Raw genomic sequence first — 13,430 nt, 5'->3', positions numbered from 1 at the left:
TTTCCTAGATTCATACTTTGTACATTCCGTGTTCCAATTATTAATGGATGTTTCCAACTGTTTCTCTTCATTTTGAGTTGTGCACCATCGAGTAATGAAGGTCCCGAAGGCTTTACTCCATTCGCATCATCATGGTCAACTGTACTTTGAGGAGGCGGTTCTTCCCCAGTCGCGTTTTGAGTGCCTTCCAACATGAGGGGCTCATTGTCCAGCACTATATCTCACAGTATTCTGGTGCTCTTCATCATGCTTCAGTATTCAATATTCTGGTGCTGATAGTGTTCCACTACTATTCTTAAGGCTTTCAGTGACTAAATATTTGCAAGTAGTCTATCTCTCCTTCCTAGTCTGTCTTCATCTGGAAGCTGAACTGAAACCTGTCCACCCTGGCTGACCCTGCTGGTATTTAAAATACCATGGCATAGCTTCCAGAATCACAGCAACATGCAAGTCATCATTGTACGATAAAATGACAGATGATTGATCGGGGCTTCCTTGTAGGTGTGTGGATATTATCCTGTCATAGCATTATACTTTAAGATGGATCTTGAAATGTTCTTTTGGATGAGGATTGTGAAACCATTCGTCTTTAATATGTATGTCATTCCTGGCATAGTAAATCATGTGATTGTTGTACTCAAAATGGCCAATACCAGTCCACTGTAACTCCCTGATGCCTAAGATATTGATATTTACTCATTCCATTTCATTTTTGATAACTTCTAATTTTCCTAGATTCATACTTTGTACTATGTACTATATTCATACTATGTTCTGATTATTATTAATGGATGCTTACAAGTGTTTCTCCTCATTTTGAGTTGTGTCCTATCAGCAAAAGAAGGTCCTGAAAGCATTACTCAATTATCATCATCATGACTATTTTGAGGAGGCAGCTCCTCTCCAGTCATATTTTGAGTGACTTCCAATGTGAGTGGCTTTTCAGTGACTAAATATTTGGAAGTAACCCGTGCCTCCTTCTTTCTAGTCTGTTTTAATCTGGAAGCTCGGCTCAAACCTGTGTGCTATGGGTGGCCCTGCTGATCACAGGTATTTAAAATACCTGTGGTCTAGCTTCCAGAATTGCAGCAACACACACGCCACCATAGACAGACCAGTGGTGGAGGGAAATAAGAGCTCCTACAATTAAGTATGTCTTGAATATTGGTTAATGAAATAGTACCTTCTTTTTCATTTTTACAGGTATTTTAACAGCAGTGATAATGATTTGCAGTACTGGGGACTAGATTACCCACCTCTTACAGCCTACCATAGTCTCTTATGTTCATATGCGTAAGTTTTTCTCTTTTGTGTAACTTATAACATGTATACCTTTATGACTCCTGGTGTGGTGTTATAGGATCAGCACTGTACTGTGAACCACAAGCTCAACAGTTCAAACCCACCAGCTGCTCATTGGAAACCAGGGTTGCTATGAGTCACAAACAACTCAACGGCACTTAGTAGATATTAGTAAACATAGTTAAAAACAGTGTGATCTGCCTTTGTTGAATAGTAATTGTTTGTAGCTACTGTTGTATATGGTTTGTAAAGCACTATGACATTATAACCAAATTGTTAAAAAGGTAACTGCTGTTGGTGGTGGTACTTGTGTGCCACAGAGTTGATTCCAACTCATATGGACCCTTAAGGTTTGCAAGGCTGTCCATCTTTATGGGAGCAGAAAGCCTCATCTTTCTCCTGTAGAGCGACTGGTAGATCTGAACTGCTGATCTTGTGCTGATAGGTATGGCAGCCCAACTGCAACCCACTATGCCACCAGGGCTCCTTCTAGAAAGAGACTAAATAAGAGGTTAGACATTTCTATAATTTCTTTGTAGGACAGGCTGGAAAAAAAAAGGCAAAAATCCAGCTTTATTTTGAAATAAAGTTGTTACCCACTACATATGGACTAGTGTGAACTATACTGAATATATGAGTTAATTTTGGATTGAAACATTTTTTTCTGGAATGTCCCTAAGTAAAGGGAAAATATCAGTTCAAATGTTAATTCTGACTAAACTAGAATTACTTTAGTGTTTCACTCTGTGATTGAAGGTGGGGACTGAAATTTCCTCCTCTTAAAGAAATAGAATGGTTTGAACTGTTGACTTTGCATTTGATTGCCCAGTGCTTAGCCACGGCACCCCCAATGCTCCTTATAAAGTTGCTGAATTTTATTTTGGAGACCCAGTTCTACTGTGTACTGGCATCCATCACAAACTTTTGAAGTGTGTCAGGAGAAATTTGAGGAACTTAATATTAAATTGTCTGAAATCATCTTACTTATTTTATTATTTCAACTTTAACTATTTCATATTTTATAAAAAATTTGCTTCATGGAATCAGAATAAGATCCCAAACTTCATGACAGTCAGTTATATGTTACAGTGTTTAGGGTAATGTAATATGATTACAATCTTTATATTTAATGTTGTTTTTAGTTTAATGCAGTGATTTTATAATTAATAACTGTTTATTGTAGCCTACTCTTACGGTAACTGAAGATTATGAAAGATAAAATACGATCTTCTGGTCAATTCTAGTATATTGTTCTTTCAACGAATGTATTTTATAAATAAAGTATGACACAGAAGATTGTTTTTATACCGGAAGAACTGTGAAAATAGGGCTCATAGTTCATGTCATATGGTTTTCTTGAAAGAGGAGCAAGACAGACCCTGTTTGATAGTTTAAGTAAGTTTCATATGATTAAAAAACAAAAGCTAAGTTTACGTTTTAGCTGTATTGCTTTATAAGACCAATACTAATTCTCAAATTTACATGTTATTAGATTTCTTTATTGCTCAAAGTGATAGAGGAATAAAGTATGTATATATATGTTTTTGTTTACAGGGCAGAATTTATAAATCCAGACTGGATTGCTCTCCATACATCACGTGGCTATGAGAGTCAGGCACATAAACTCTTTATGCGTGCAACAGGTAAAAGAGCAGTAGATATTGAGAGTAAAATTTGAGATTTTTAGAAATTTTGGACAGACTGATAAAAGGTATCATTATTGTACTCATTGACATTTTAAATTGTGTGACTATTAAAAATGGAGAGGAATAATTCTGGGTGCTTTATATTTATTATCTTACTTAATTCTTTGAATCTGTATATGAGGTAAATACTATTATTATCCGTATTTTAAGCTGAAGAACAGTGGAATGAACTAACTAATTTCCCTGAGGTCAGATAACTATAGTTTGAGACTTTAGTTGTTTCAGCTGCTGTTGTAACATCCCAATTATAATAAGTCCTTTTCATCTTTTCCTTAAAGTAAACTTTACAGCTGTATCTCATACATTGTTGTTAAATTAAGGAGTTCACTAGACAGATGTTTATTGGGCATCTACTGTGTTAGATTTCTTTAGAACTTCATGTGATTTACACTTTAATGCTAGCCTGGATCTTTGCCTTATTTAGTCTAAATTTGGTCAGAATTTTCTCTTGTTTCCTGGTGAGCCAGTCATGGAATCTCAGGCCCATGAGATAATCACCCTCTATCACCAAAGTTTAAATCTTCTCTGAACTAGCTGCTTACTCAACACATGATGAGTCAGCATTTAAACCAAGACCTCTATTTGCAGGGGACTATGATCTGTAATGGGCCCATGGTGGCACAGTGGGTGAAGCATTGGGCTGCTAACACAAGGTTGGTGGTTCAAACCCATTAGCTGCTCCATGGGAGAAGGATGAAGCTGTCTGCTCCCATAAGGCCTTTGGGTCTCAGAAGCCCTGTGGAGCAGTTCTAGTCTAGGGTTGGTATAAGATGGAATTGTCTTGATGGCAGTGGGTTTTTCTTTTTTTGGTGGTACCCTTTAGAGAAAGCCTGCACTATGTCCCAAGATCCCTGAAATATGTAAAAGTTCTTTTTTATGCATCTTGAACACATAAATTATACATCTTTGTGCCACAGAAAAAGTAAGTCCAATCTTTATATACCAAACATTCTGCAGACATTTAGAGTCATCTCTTCTCCAGGTTAAGTGTTTATAGATATTGTAGCTGTTCTTTAGAAGATCATTTTGTTGAATGTGATTGTGGTTTTGAAGCCACTTTTGGATAGATTCTAGTTTGTCAGCGTCATCTTAAATATGGTCTCTGGAGTTGAACATGTCACATGCAGAATAACACAGAAAGTTGATCACTTCCTTTATTGTGGACTTTATACTTAATGTAGTACAGTCAGAGAAAAATAGGCCCTTTGGACAGCTATGTAAGACAGCTATGTTAAACTGTATCTTAAAAGGACTGAACATTCATTCAGAATTATGAATGATTTCTTTAAAAAATATTTAATTTCTTCCTCAAGCTTTTTATGCATTAATTAGTAAAGGTTTATATACATTTTTATAAGCATTCACTTAGCATTTTAAAAGGATTATCCATCCTTTTTATGCATCACCACATTTGAGAAGTTTTCTTTACATCACACTTGAGTATACAAATATTGAGGGAGGGAAATGTCTTCCTTTACTTTGAGCATTCTTAATTTTTAAGAGCAAATCAGGACAAAGAAAAAAGGCATCTTGGATTATATCTAATTAATTTAACATGCAAATTTGTGAGAGACAATTAAGAAAAGAGACTCCTAGGACTATATCAATTCAAATAAGGCAGAGATGCGGAGAATTACAAGGCTAGTTACATAACAAACTTGTGCTGAGTAGGTAGGGATCTTGTGTTAACAGAATTCCCAATCAGGTTTGGGTGGAAGGAGGCAGTAATGGGTTACTGTAACTCCTATTGGGCTCTTACTGAGCTATTTTAACTATTGCTTGCTTTTTCAGTTTTCATTGCTGATTTGCTGATTTACATACCTGCAGTGATTTTATACTGTTGTTGCTTAAAAGAAACTTCAACTAAAGGAAAGGTAAGTTTCATCTCTGAAATGGTTTCTTTAGTAGGTTGACCATTAAGTATAAATTTTAAGGAAGCCATGCCGTTAGGAATAGATAGAATAATTAATTTTTATTTAGAATATATCAACTTCTCTTACAGTAATTATTTTGATGCCCTATGTATATAGCTGTACTGCAAAGTAGGTTTGAATCACAAAGTTAGTGGTTCAAGCTTACTAACTGCTCCTTGGAAACCCTATTCAGGGTCCCTCTGGTTCAGAACTGACTGGATGGCACCTAAGAACACCAACAAATATGTATAATATATGTGAAGTACTGGTGTGGCGCTATTGGGTAAAGCACCGGACCTCAAAGTCAGTACTACAAGGTCAGTGGTTCAGACGTACTAGCCACTCCTTGGAACCCCTATACAGGGTTGCTATGAGTTGAAAACAAGTAGATGGGGTTTAACAACAATAGCAACCATAATATGTGGAGTCCTAGTGTGGTGCTGTGAGATAAAGCATTGGACCACAAGGTCGGTTTAAACCACAAGGTTGGCTGTAAACCCACCAGCTGCTCCTTGGAAACCCTATACAGGATCACTATGAGTCGTAACCTATTTGACGGCATTTAACAATAACAACAATCATAAGATATAGGGGCCCTGATAGTGTAGTGGGTTATGAGTTGGGCTGCTAACTGTAAGGTCAGCAGTTTGAAGCTACCATCCACTCCTCGGAAAAAAGAGGAGGTTTTCTGTTCTCGTCCATAAAGATTTAAAGTCTTGGAAAGCCTATACAGGATCATTGTGAGTCGGGACTGACTCCAAGGTGCACAGTCACCAGCACTACCACCATAGTGTATCTGTTGAATTTGAGAAGATATGTCCTGTTGAACTACATAGCATGCTGAGTTTTTTGCTTAACTGGAAAATCTTAATTTTGAACTAGTGTATGGAATGACTAAGCTGTAAAGCATTTGTTATAAAGTCACTATATTCCCTCGTATTTACAATTACCAGATACTTTTTTAATCATTGCTGATAGTTTTAATTATTAGATTAACCTCTCTGATATGTATATCTAAAAGTACTTCCTCTGAACAAATGCCTTTTAGTGAATTTTCTTTTTTATTGTCACTTGTATAAAAATGTAGTGACTAAAATAGTTGTTTTATGAAGGATGGAAAATTATGGTAAACAGAAGGCAAATCACACCTTAGCAAAGAGGGAACATTTGCTACTGTGTTGAATCAAACTATGCTGTTATCCTGTTTGAGTAACAGATTACTAATTTCACAATGTTTTTCTTTACAGATTGCTAATGCATTGTGCATATTGCTGTATCCAGGCCTTATTCTTATTGACTATGGACATTTTCAGTATCCTTCACTAATTGAAAAAGGAAATCTTTAATTGCATATTCTGAAGTCTAGGCTCAACTGTGTCTGATATTGTCTTCTAATAATGCCTTATCTGCCAGGGTACTTGACTATATACATGATTTTCACAATTATATAAAATAATCTGTTAGCCAGGCTTTTATTTGAAGGACAAAGTACAGCTTTATTAAAAGTAGAATTGCTTTTCACACCTATTTGGTTTGGGAATAAAATGTTAGTAACCGATTGGTCCTGGTGTGGTGCTGTAAGATAAGTACTCGACCACAAAGTCGCTTTGAACCGCTGGTGGTTCATACCCACCAGCCACTACTGAGAAACCCCATACGTGGTCGTGTTATGAGTAGGAACTGACTCGACGTCACCTCACAACAACACCTGATTAGCTCTTTCTGGGAAGTTAGAATATGAGTGCCAAGCATAGTTATGTCTTCCTTGTTATAAAAAGGTGTAGCATGTGTTATCTTTTGTAAATTTTACCTGATCCTAAAAAAAAGGGAAATAATCTTAACAGTTTGTTAACTTCTAAAACAAATCAATTCTCTATAGATAGTGGTATCTAGGAAACTTTGGGAAACTAAAACTAATTGGACAATTAAAATCTATTACATGTTGAACTGCTAACCAAAAGGTTAGCAGTTCGAATCCACCAACCACTCCTCAGAAGAAAGAGGAAGCTCTCTGCTCCTGTGAAGACTTACAGTTCCCTATATAGGGTTGTTGTGAGTCAGAACCGACTCAATGACACACTACTACCACCACCATCATGTGGATTTATGATTATATATATTTTTGACCCCCCAAAAGAAGGAATATTCAGAAACAAACTAATCTCAGAGGATAATTTTATAAAATCTATACCTGGTTATCTAAAATTTGTGTTCTGTTACTATCTGTTCCAAAGGAAAAAAAAGGAACCATAATGCCTGGTAACATAATGGCTTAATAAGTCTATTTTGATGCTAAAATGTTTTCATTTGTCATTAAATTGATTTGCATATCTATCAAAGGTTTTGCCAAATATATTATCATTTATAGCTTTCCCAGTTTGGCTTGGTTTTTTGGAGGGAGGGGATAAAAATAACCATAACATGTAAGCTTGTGGGATCATGGATTATGCCTAACCAATAGTCTGGTAATATCAAGAATACTGGTGTAAAAGAAAGAAAAAATAACAGTCGTTACCAAATTTTAAAAACTATTTTGAAGTGAAGCACTCATGTAGAAAAGTACACAAAATATAAATGTACATCTCAGTACACTGGTAAACTATTCTCTATGTCAAGAAATAGATCATTGCCAATATCCAAAAGACTACCCCTGTATCCTTCCCATATACTGCTCCCTTCTCCTTTCCCAAAGATGATGGTGGTGCTGTTAAGTGCCATAAAGTCAGTTTTGACTCAGCAACCCAGAACAGGGCTTCAGAGGCTGTAAATCTTTGTGGGAATGGAAAGCCTCATCTTACTCCTGCAGGGTGTTTGGTAGACTCAAACCTCTGACCTTGTGATTCAAAGTCCAGTGCTTATCCTACAGAGCCACCACAGAGTTCGCTGCATACTAATACTGTAATGTAATTTAATTTTCACAGTAGGTATTCCTTCATGTTTGGTGTTTTTAGTTCAACGTTTTGTTTGCGGGAGTTATTCATGTTGTATGTAGTTGTAATTCATACACTTTCATTGCAGTATTCCATTGCATGAATACACACAGTTCTGGATTGGTGGGTAGCTTGGCGGGCAAGTCGGCCAGGACAGATGGCAGGGCAGCACCTCTGTGAACTTTTTGAAGTTCCCTTGTATCAGTCAGATGTTAGATCAAAGAGTTCTTGAGCATTTCTCTGCTTTTTCTTTTGTGATTTGGAAGATTTTCTTTCTTTCTTTCTTTTTTTTTTAAGTGTTTATTATGAATTATGTAATAGTTTACATGGGAGAACATTAGCTTTACACTCATCCTATCGTATATCATTTCATTGCCATGGTTTCAATCCCCTCCATGCATCATCAAAGAATCAAAGGGTACACCCAGCAAGCCTGCCCCTTGGTCATCAGCACACAGCCCTTCTCCCTCTCTGGGTCTAGAACCCCCAGCCGCTCCATCTCTTCACGTCATCATATCTGCCTCCATCTCTGACGTCACTGCTTCTCCCGGTAGGGTCCTATACCCCGATCTTCTCCCTTGATGGTTCCAGGGACCTCTGCTCTTGGTGGAAGATTTTCTTGATTTTGTCTCTAAGACATACTTAATTTCATTTGTGTTTATAATCATATTTTAAATTTATAATTAGGAGGGATTTTTAAATGTTCTATCTGATTTCCTGAATTATCTGTATTCTTACAAGGTCACTTGTTTCACATTTTAATTTTGATCCTTTTCTATCATGTCATAGGTGTTCCTTTAATGTCTACATGATCCTGTTATTTCAGAATGCGGTAGAAGGCTGTATGTGATACATTATTGTGTATGATTGGTCTGTTGTAGGGAGCTAGCCAGTGTGCACTGTGGGATGCTTAAATGGCAGAATGTGGTGGGTTTTATGCTGCAGTGCTAACTTCTCACCAGCTACTCCAGACAGTTTACTCCATTTCTTTTGGATAAAGACTTTTTCTTTCATTTCCAGGAGGTAAATGTGAGGCTGCTAAATAGAGCTGGGGTGGGATTTGATTTCTCCATCTGTAAATACTCAGTTCATCCCCTTGCTTTCTTGTCCACATATTATTCAAGCACTTCAACCTACTTGCTGTTTCCAAAGTTGTTGAGTCTTACAGGGTGGATTGGCTCTTTGCTTGCCTGGGAGTCTCTTCCAAACATTCTCTAAGCTGTGCTTCTTCTACCCTGTTTTCTTTGATACCACTTTTCTATCGCCTAGACAGAAATCTTTGTCATCTATTAAAATGTGCCCTCCAGTTTTCTTTATGGTTGTGAATTTATACCGTTCTTATTCTCTCTCTTTTAATATTATTACTTTAAGGGAGTCTCAGGAAGGAGAGGGGTAAATAAATAGGAATGCTTAGCTATCCATTTTTGAAGAGCTAGTTGTGATGTTTGGATATGAGGGCAAGTCAGAAAGTTTTGCTACAAAATCATAGAAACCTTTATTGAACAAAAATAGCAGTATGTGAAACTGTTGTTTCTCAGCATCTACTCCATCTACATCTATACACTTCTGAAGGCAGTGTTTCTATTTCTAACCCTACCCCCAAAGAATTCTGCATGCTTTGAATTACACCATACCAAAGTGGCAGTTTTGACATCCTCCAGAAACTCAAATTGTATTCCTCTTAAATTTTCTTTGAGTTTGGGGAGCAACGGGAAGTCAAAAGAGTCAAGATCAGGTCTAAGGTTGTCCAGTGAAATTCTCCTAGGACAGTCCTTGCTGCCCTCAAAGAATGAGCAGGAGCGTCGTTGTGATGGAAAACAATTCCTCAGCACAACTTTCGTGGCCTTTTCCTCACCAATGTAGTTTTCAATTTTTGTAAAATTTCTTCCCACTAAGCCCCTATGATGTCCTTTGAAAAAAAATTATGAAGAGTACCTCTTTGGAATCACAACAGTCACCATAACCTTCTGAACTGGTCACTCTGCCTTGAATTTAACTGGTCCAGCAGATCCTCTTGGAGGCCACTGTTTTGATTGGGCATTTTTTTTAGAAGGTCCCTTCATGAGTCTAAGGCAAGTGCATTACTGAGAGAACTGATCTCAGAGACATGTTTAAACACCCTTTGTTTGGGATGAACCACTGCATGTAAATAAACCCATAACAATACTTTTTTGCTTTACCTTTGCATAACAGTGTTATTATTAGTCGCTTGATGTTGTTAAGTGTCATCAAGTAGCTTCCGACTCATAGCTATCCTGTATAGGGTTCCTGGGGAGTGACTCTTGGGTTTGAACTGCCAACCTAGTGAGTAAAATCGACCTTGTGGTTAAGTGCTTATTCTATAGCACCATCCAGCCAGTTATATGTATTAGTTAATATTATTGATGCAGACAAGGCCTTACAGGAAAGGGGTGAGTGGTTTTTAAACACTAGAGGCCTATACAGGGTTGCTATGAGTTGGAACCGACTCAACAGCACTTAACAACAACAATAATGATGTCTCAAAGAAGTTTTTCTGTTTTTTAATTTAACTTTGGAGTATTATTATTTTAGTATGTTGTGATAGTAATACTGTGAAGTAACCTAACAGAAACAAATCTGTGTTAACTATTTAGACCTCTTTTGAATAAACAAATCCATTGCTTTGTGTAGCAATTAATTTAATATTTGAGACCATTATGTATTTTCAAATGTTTGTATCACTCCAGGACATTTCATTTCTATTTAGAAATATCTTTTATTGTATGTGTTTTAAAAGCTTATAAGAAATGTGCTCTATCAAATGCAATCTGTCTTTATTAATTATTGAACTAATTTCCTTAACACAGGAACATATATAATTCTGTGAGTCTTGGCTTTGCTTTGTGGGGTGTTCTTGGCGTGTCTTATGACTGGGACCTGCTAGGGTCACTGGCATTTTGCTTAGCTATAAATTACAAACAGATGGAACTTTACCACTCCTTGCCATTTTTTTGTTTTTTACTTGGCAAGTGTTTTAAAAAAGGCATTAAAGGAAAGGGGTGAGTGGTTTTTAAACACTGGAATTAAAAACAAGAATTACTTAAGAGAACTTATTTCACTTTGCTTTTATAATAATTTATTTTTGTCTGTAGGGTGAAAAGGAAGAGAAATTAAATCATGTTATATATGCTTTTAAATTTTCTTACCTAGAGAACTGGTAGCGTAGTGCTTACAAATTGGGCTACTAATCTCACGGTCAGCAGTTCGAAACTACCAACTGTTCCACCGGAGAAAGATGAGGCTTTCTGCACCCATAAAGATTTACAGCCTCGGAAACCCTGTACAGGGTCGCTATGAGTCAGAACTGACTCCACAGAACATAACAACAACAAGAGAGCTATGTTGATCAATGTACATTTACTGGAAGCAGTGTAGATTATTATCATGTTAAAGCATTGCTGTAAGATTTCGTACCTTTAAATAATAAATATTACATTATACTCTTATAGGAAATAAATTCCAAGTTGATATTTTTTTTCTATGGCTGCATTCCCTAATCCCCATAGGAAAGGCCCCTAAATCAATGTTAACTAACAGCAAGTCTGTGAGTTGGAAAAGTAACTTCTTAGCAGCTGTGACTTTCTTACCTCTGATCTGAGCAGACTCCTATCTGAAACCTATAATGTTAACATAGATTCTCATTAACTATGCGTTTGCATTTATTATATTTAGTGAGACTCAGATCGATTTCTCAGAATTGTTAATCCTCTCCTAATCTTACTTTGTGCTTCTGTTTTTGTTCTAGGTTTCTGTTGTTGATCAAGTTAGCTTGTACCGTGGTGGCTTCTTTCATTCTCTGTTGGCTGCCATTCCTTGCAGAAAGAGAACAAACTCTGCAAGTTCTAAGAAGACTTTTCCCAGTTGATCGTGGATTATTTGAGGTATGTTTAAAAGCCGTGTTCTTAATTCCCTTCTGTTGTACTGTCTTCCCTGTGACCTTAGGGGGTTTCATGTAAAAGACACACATGGAATAGTAACTTCAGCTGCTCTCTTCCTGCAGTCATTTCTTGCCAGTTATTTAATCCAGTAGATAACCCATAGCTCAGCTGGCATTTTCTAGAACATTACATGGATAGATAATATTTATGCCATCATCAGTTCCATTTCATTTTTCTAATGAAATAGGGCCCATAATAAAAGCAGGAGAAGTTGCGGCTACAAAGTTAACAACTCTGTCCATTTTAGGTTATATTCTCTTTTCAGCCTTAGGAAATTATTTGTGAACCTAGTAATCATGTTTGCTTCAGAAAGAACTTATAATTACTAATGAGCTATATATAACTCTTATCACAGTGTTTTTGACTGAAAATCTTGCAGTTTATTTCATTTAATGCTCATTTAACCACTATTATTTAACTTTTATTAAGTGACTAATTTGATAATTTAGGTTCAGTAATTAAATTAAGCACATAATTTTTCTGGGGAAAAAAAAGGCTTTCAATAAAATATGCCAGAGACAACATAGTTATAGACAATTTGCTTTTGAATAAACACTTCATTTAAAATAATTAGAAAAACTGATCTATCTTTCTAATTTCTGAATGCATAAGTTAATATAAATGTCTTTTACTGGACCAAGAAAGAAGTTGTGGCAGTATTTTGAAAAAGACTAAGAAAGAGTTTGGTGTTGTGAAGGAGCAGGACTGTGTGCTAGTGAGAAGGATGATAGTGACGATGATGATACGTTGTCATGATGTGTCCTGGTGTGACGCTGTAGGATCAGCAGTGGACTGCAGGGTCCGCTGTTCAGACCCATCTTGGAAACTCTGTACAGAGTCTCTATGAGTCAGAACCAATTTGATGGCATACAACAATGTTGTTGTTGTCAGGTGCCATCGAGTCGGAACCGACTCATAGTGACCCATGCACAGCCGAACGAAACAATGTCCGATCCTGGACCAAACTCACTACCGCTGCCACACTTGACGCCATCAATGATGCCACCGATCGATCTAGTTGGGGGTCTTCCTGTTTTTCTCTGACCGTCCATCTTACCCAGCATGACATCCTTCTCCAGCGACTGTTCCCTCCTGACAACATGTCCAAAGTATGAGAGACGAAGTTTAGCCATCTTGGCCTCCAAGGAGCACCCTGGCTGCACTTCTTCCAAAACAGATCTATTGGTCCTTTTGGCAGTCCGTGGCACTTTCAGTATTCTCCTCCAACACCACAACTCAAAGGCATCAATTCTTCTACGATCTTCCTTATTCACTGGCAACAGTATTATTACTGCCACTTATTAGGTCGTAATTTAATTTGATCCTTACAAACTCTGTGAGACAGATATTAGTATCCCCACTTTATAGATATGAAATCTGAGGTTGGAGGTCCACATAACAAGTATGTGTGAAACCTATGATTGGAACTTTCCAATGTGTGCACCTAACCTCACACTGTTCAGGTGCAAGAGCTGAACAGAAAATTTCAAAGATCAGCTCGAGAAGATAAAGCCAAATACTATAATAAAATGTGCAAAGATTTAGAGTTAGAAAACCAAAAGGGAAGAACACGGTCAGCATTTCTCAAGCTGGGGGAACTGAAGAAAAAATTCAAGTCTC

The 13,430-nt window shown here is 37.0% G+C and overlaps 1 protein-coding gene across 1 annotated transcript in view; it reads left to right on the top strand.

The window, feature by feature from the left end:
• ALG6 (ALG6, alpha-1,3-glucosyltransferase) overlaps positions 1 to 13,430 on the top strand; it is a 60,243-nt gene that overhangs the window by 20,784 nt on the left and 26,029 nt on the right. Inside the window, exons 3-8 of the mRNA XM_006862466.1 lie at positions 1,204 to 1,293; positions 2,857 to 2,945; positions 4,800 to 4,882; positions 6,169 to 6,233; positions 10,680 to 10,871; positions 11,618 to 11,753. Of these exons, the coding sequence (XP_006862528.1) occupies positions 1,204 to 1,293; positions 2,857 to 2,945; positions 4,800 to 4,882; positions 6,169 to 6,233; positions 10,680 to 10,871; positions 11,618 to 11,753 (655 nt within the window). The remainder of the gene's footprint in view (positions 1 to 1,203; positions 1,294 to 2,856; positions 2,946 to 4,799; positions 4,883 to 6,168; positions 6,234 to 10,679; positions 10,872 to 11,617; positions 11,754 to 13,430) is intronic.

This window comes from Chrysochloris asiatica, unplaced genomic scaffold, assembly GCF_000296735.1.
Source record: "Chrysochloris asiatica unplaced genomic scaffold, ChrAsi1.0 scaffold00048, whole genome shotgun sequence".
Taxonomy (NCBI): domain Eukaryota; kingdom Metazoa; phylum Chordata; class Mammalia; order Afrosoricida; family Chrysochloridae; genus Chrysochloris; species Chrysochloris asiatica.
Note: the sequence above shows the minus strand (reverse complement) of the source record. Positions and strands in the feature narration are given on the sequence as shown.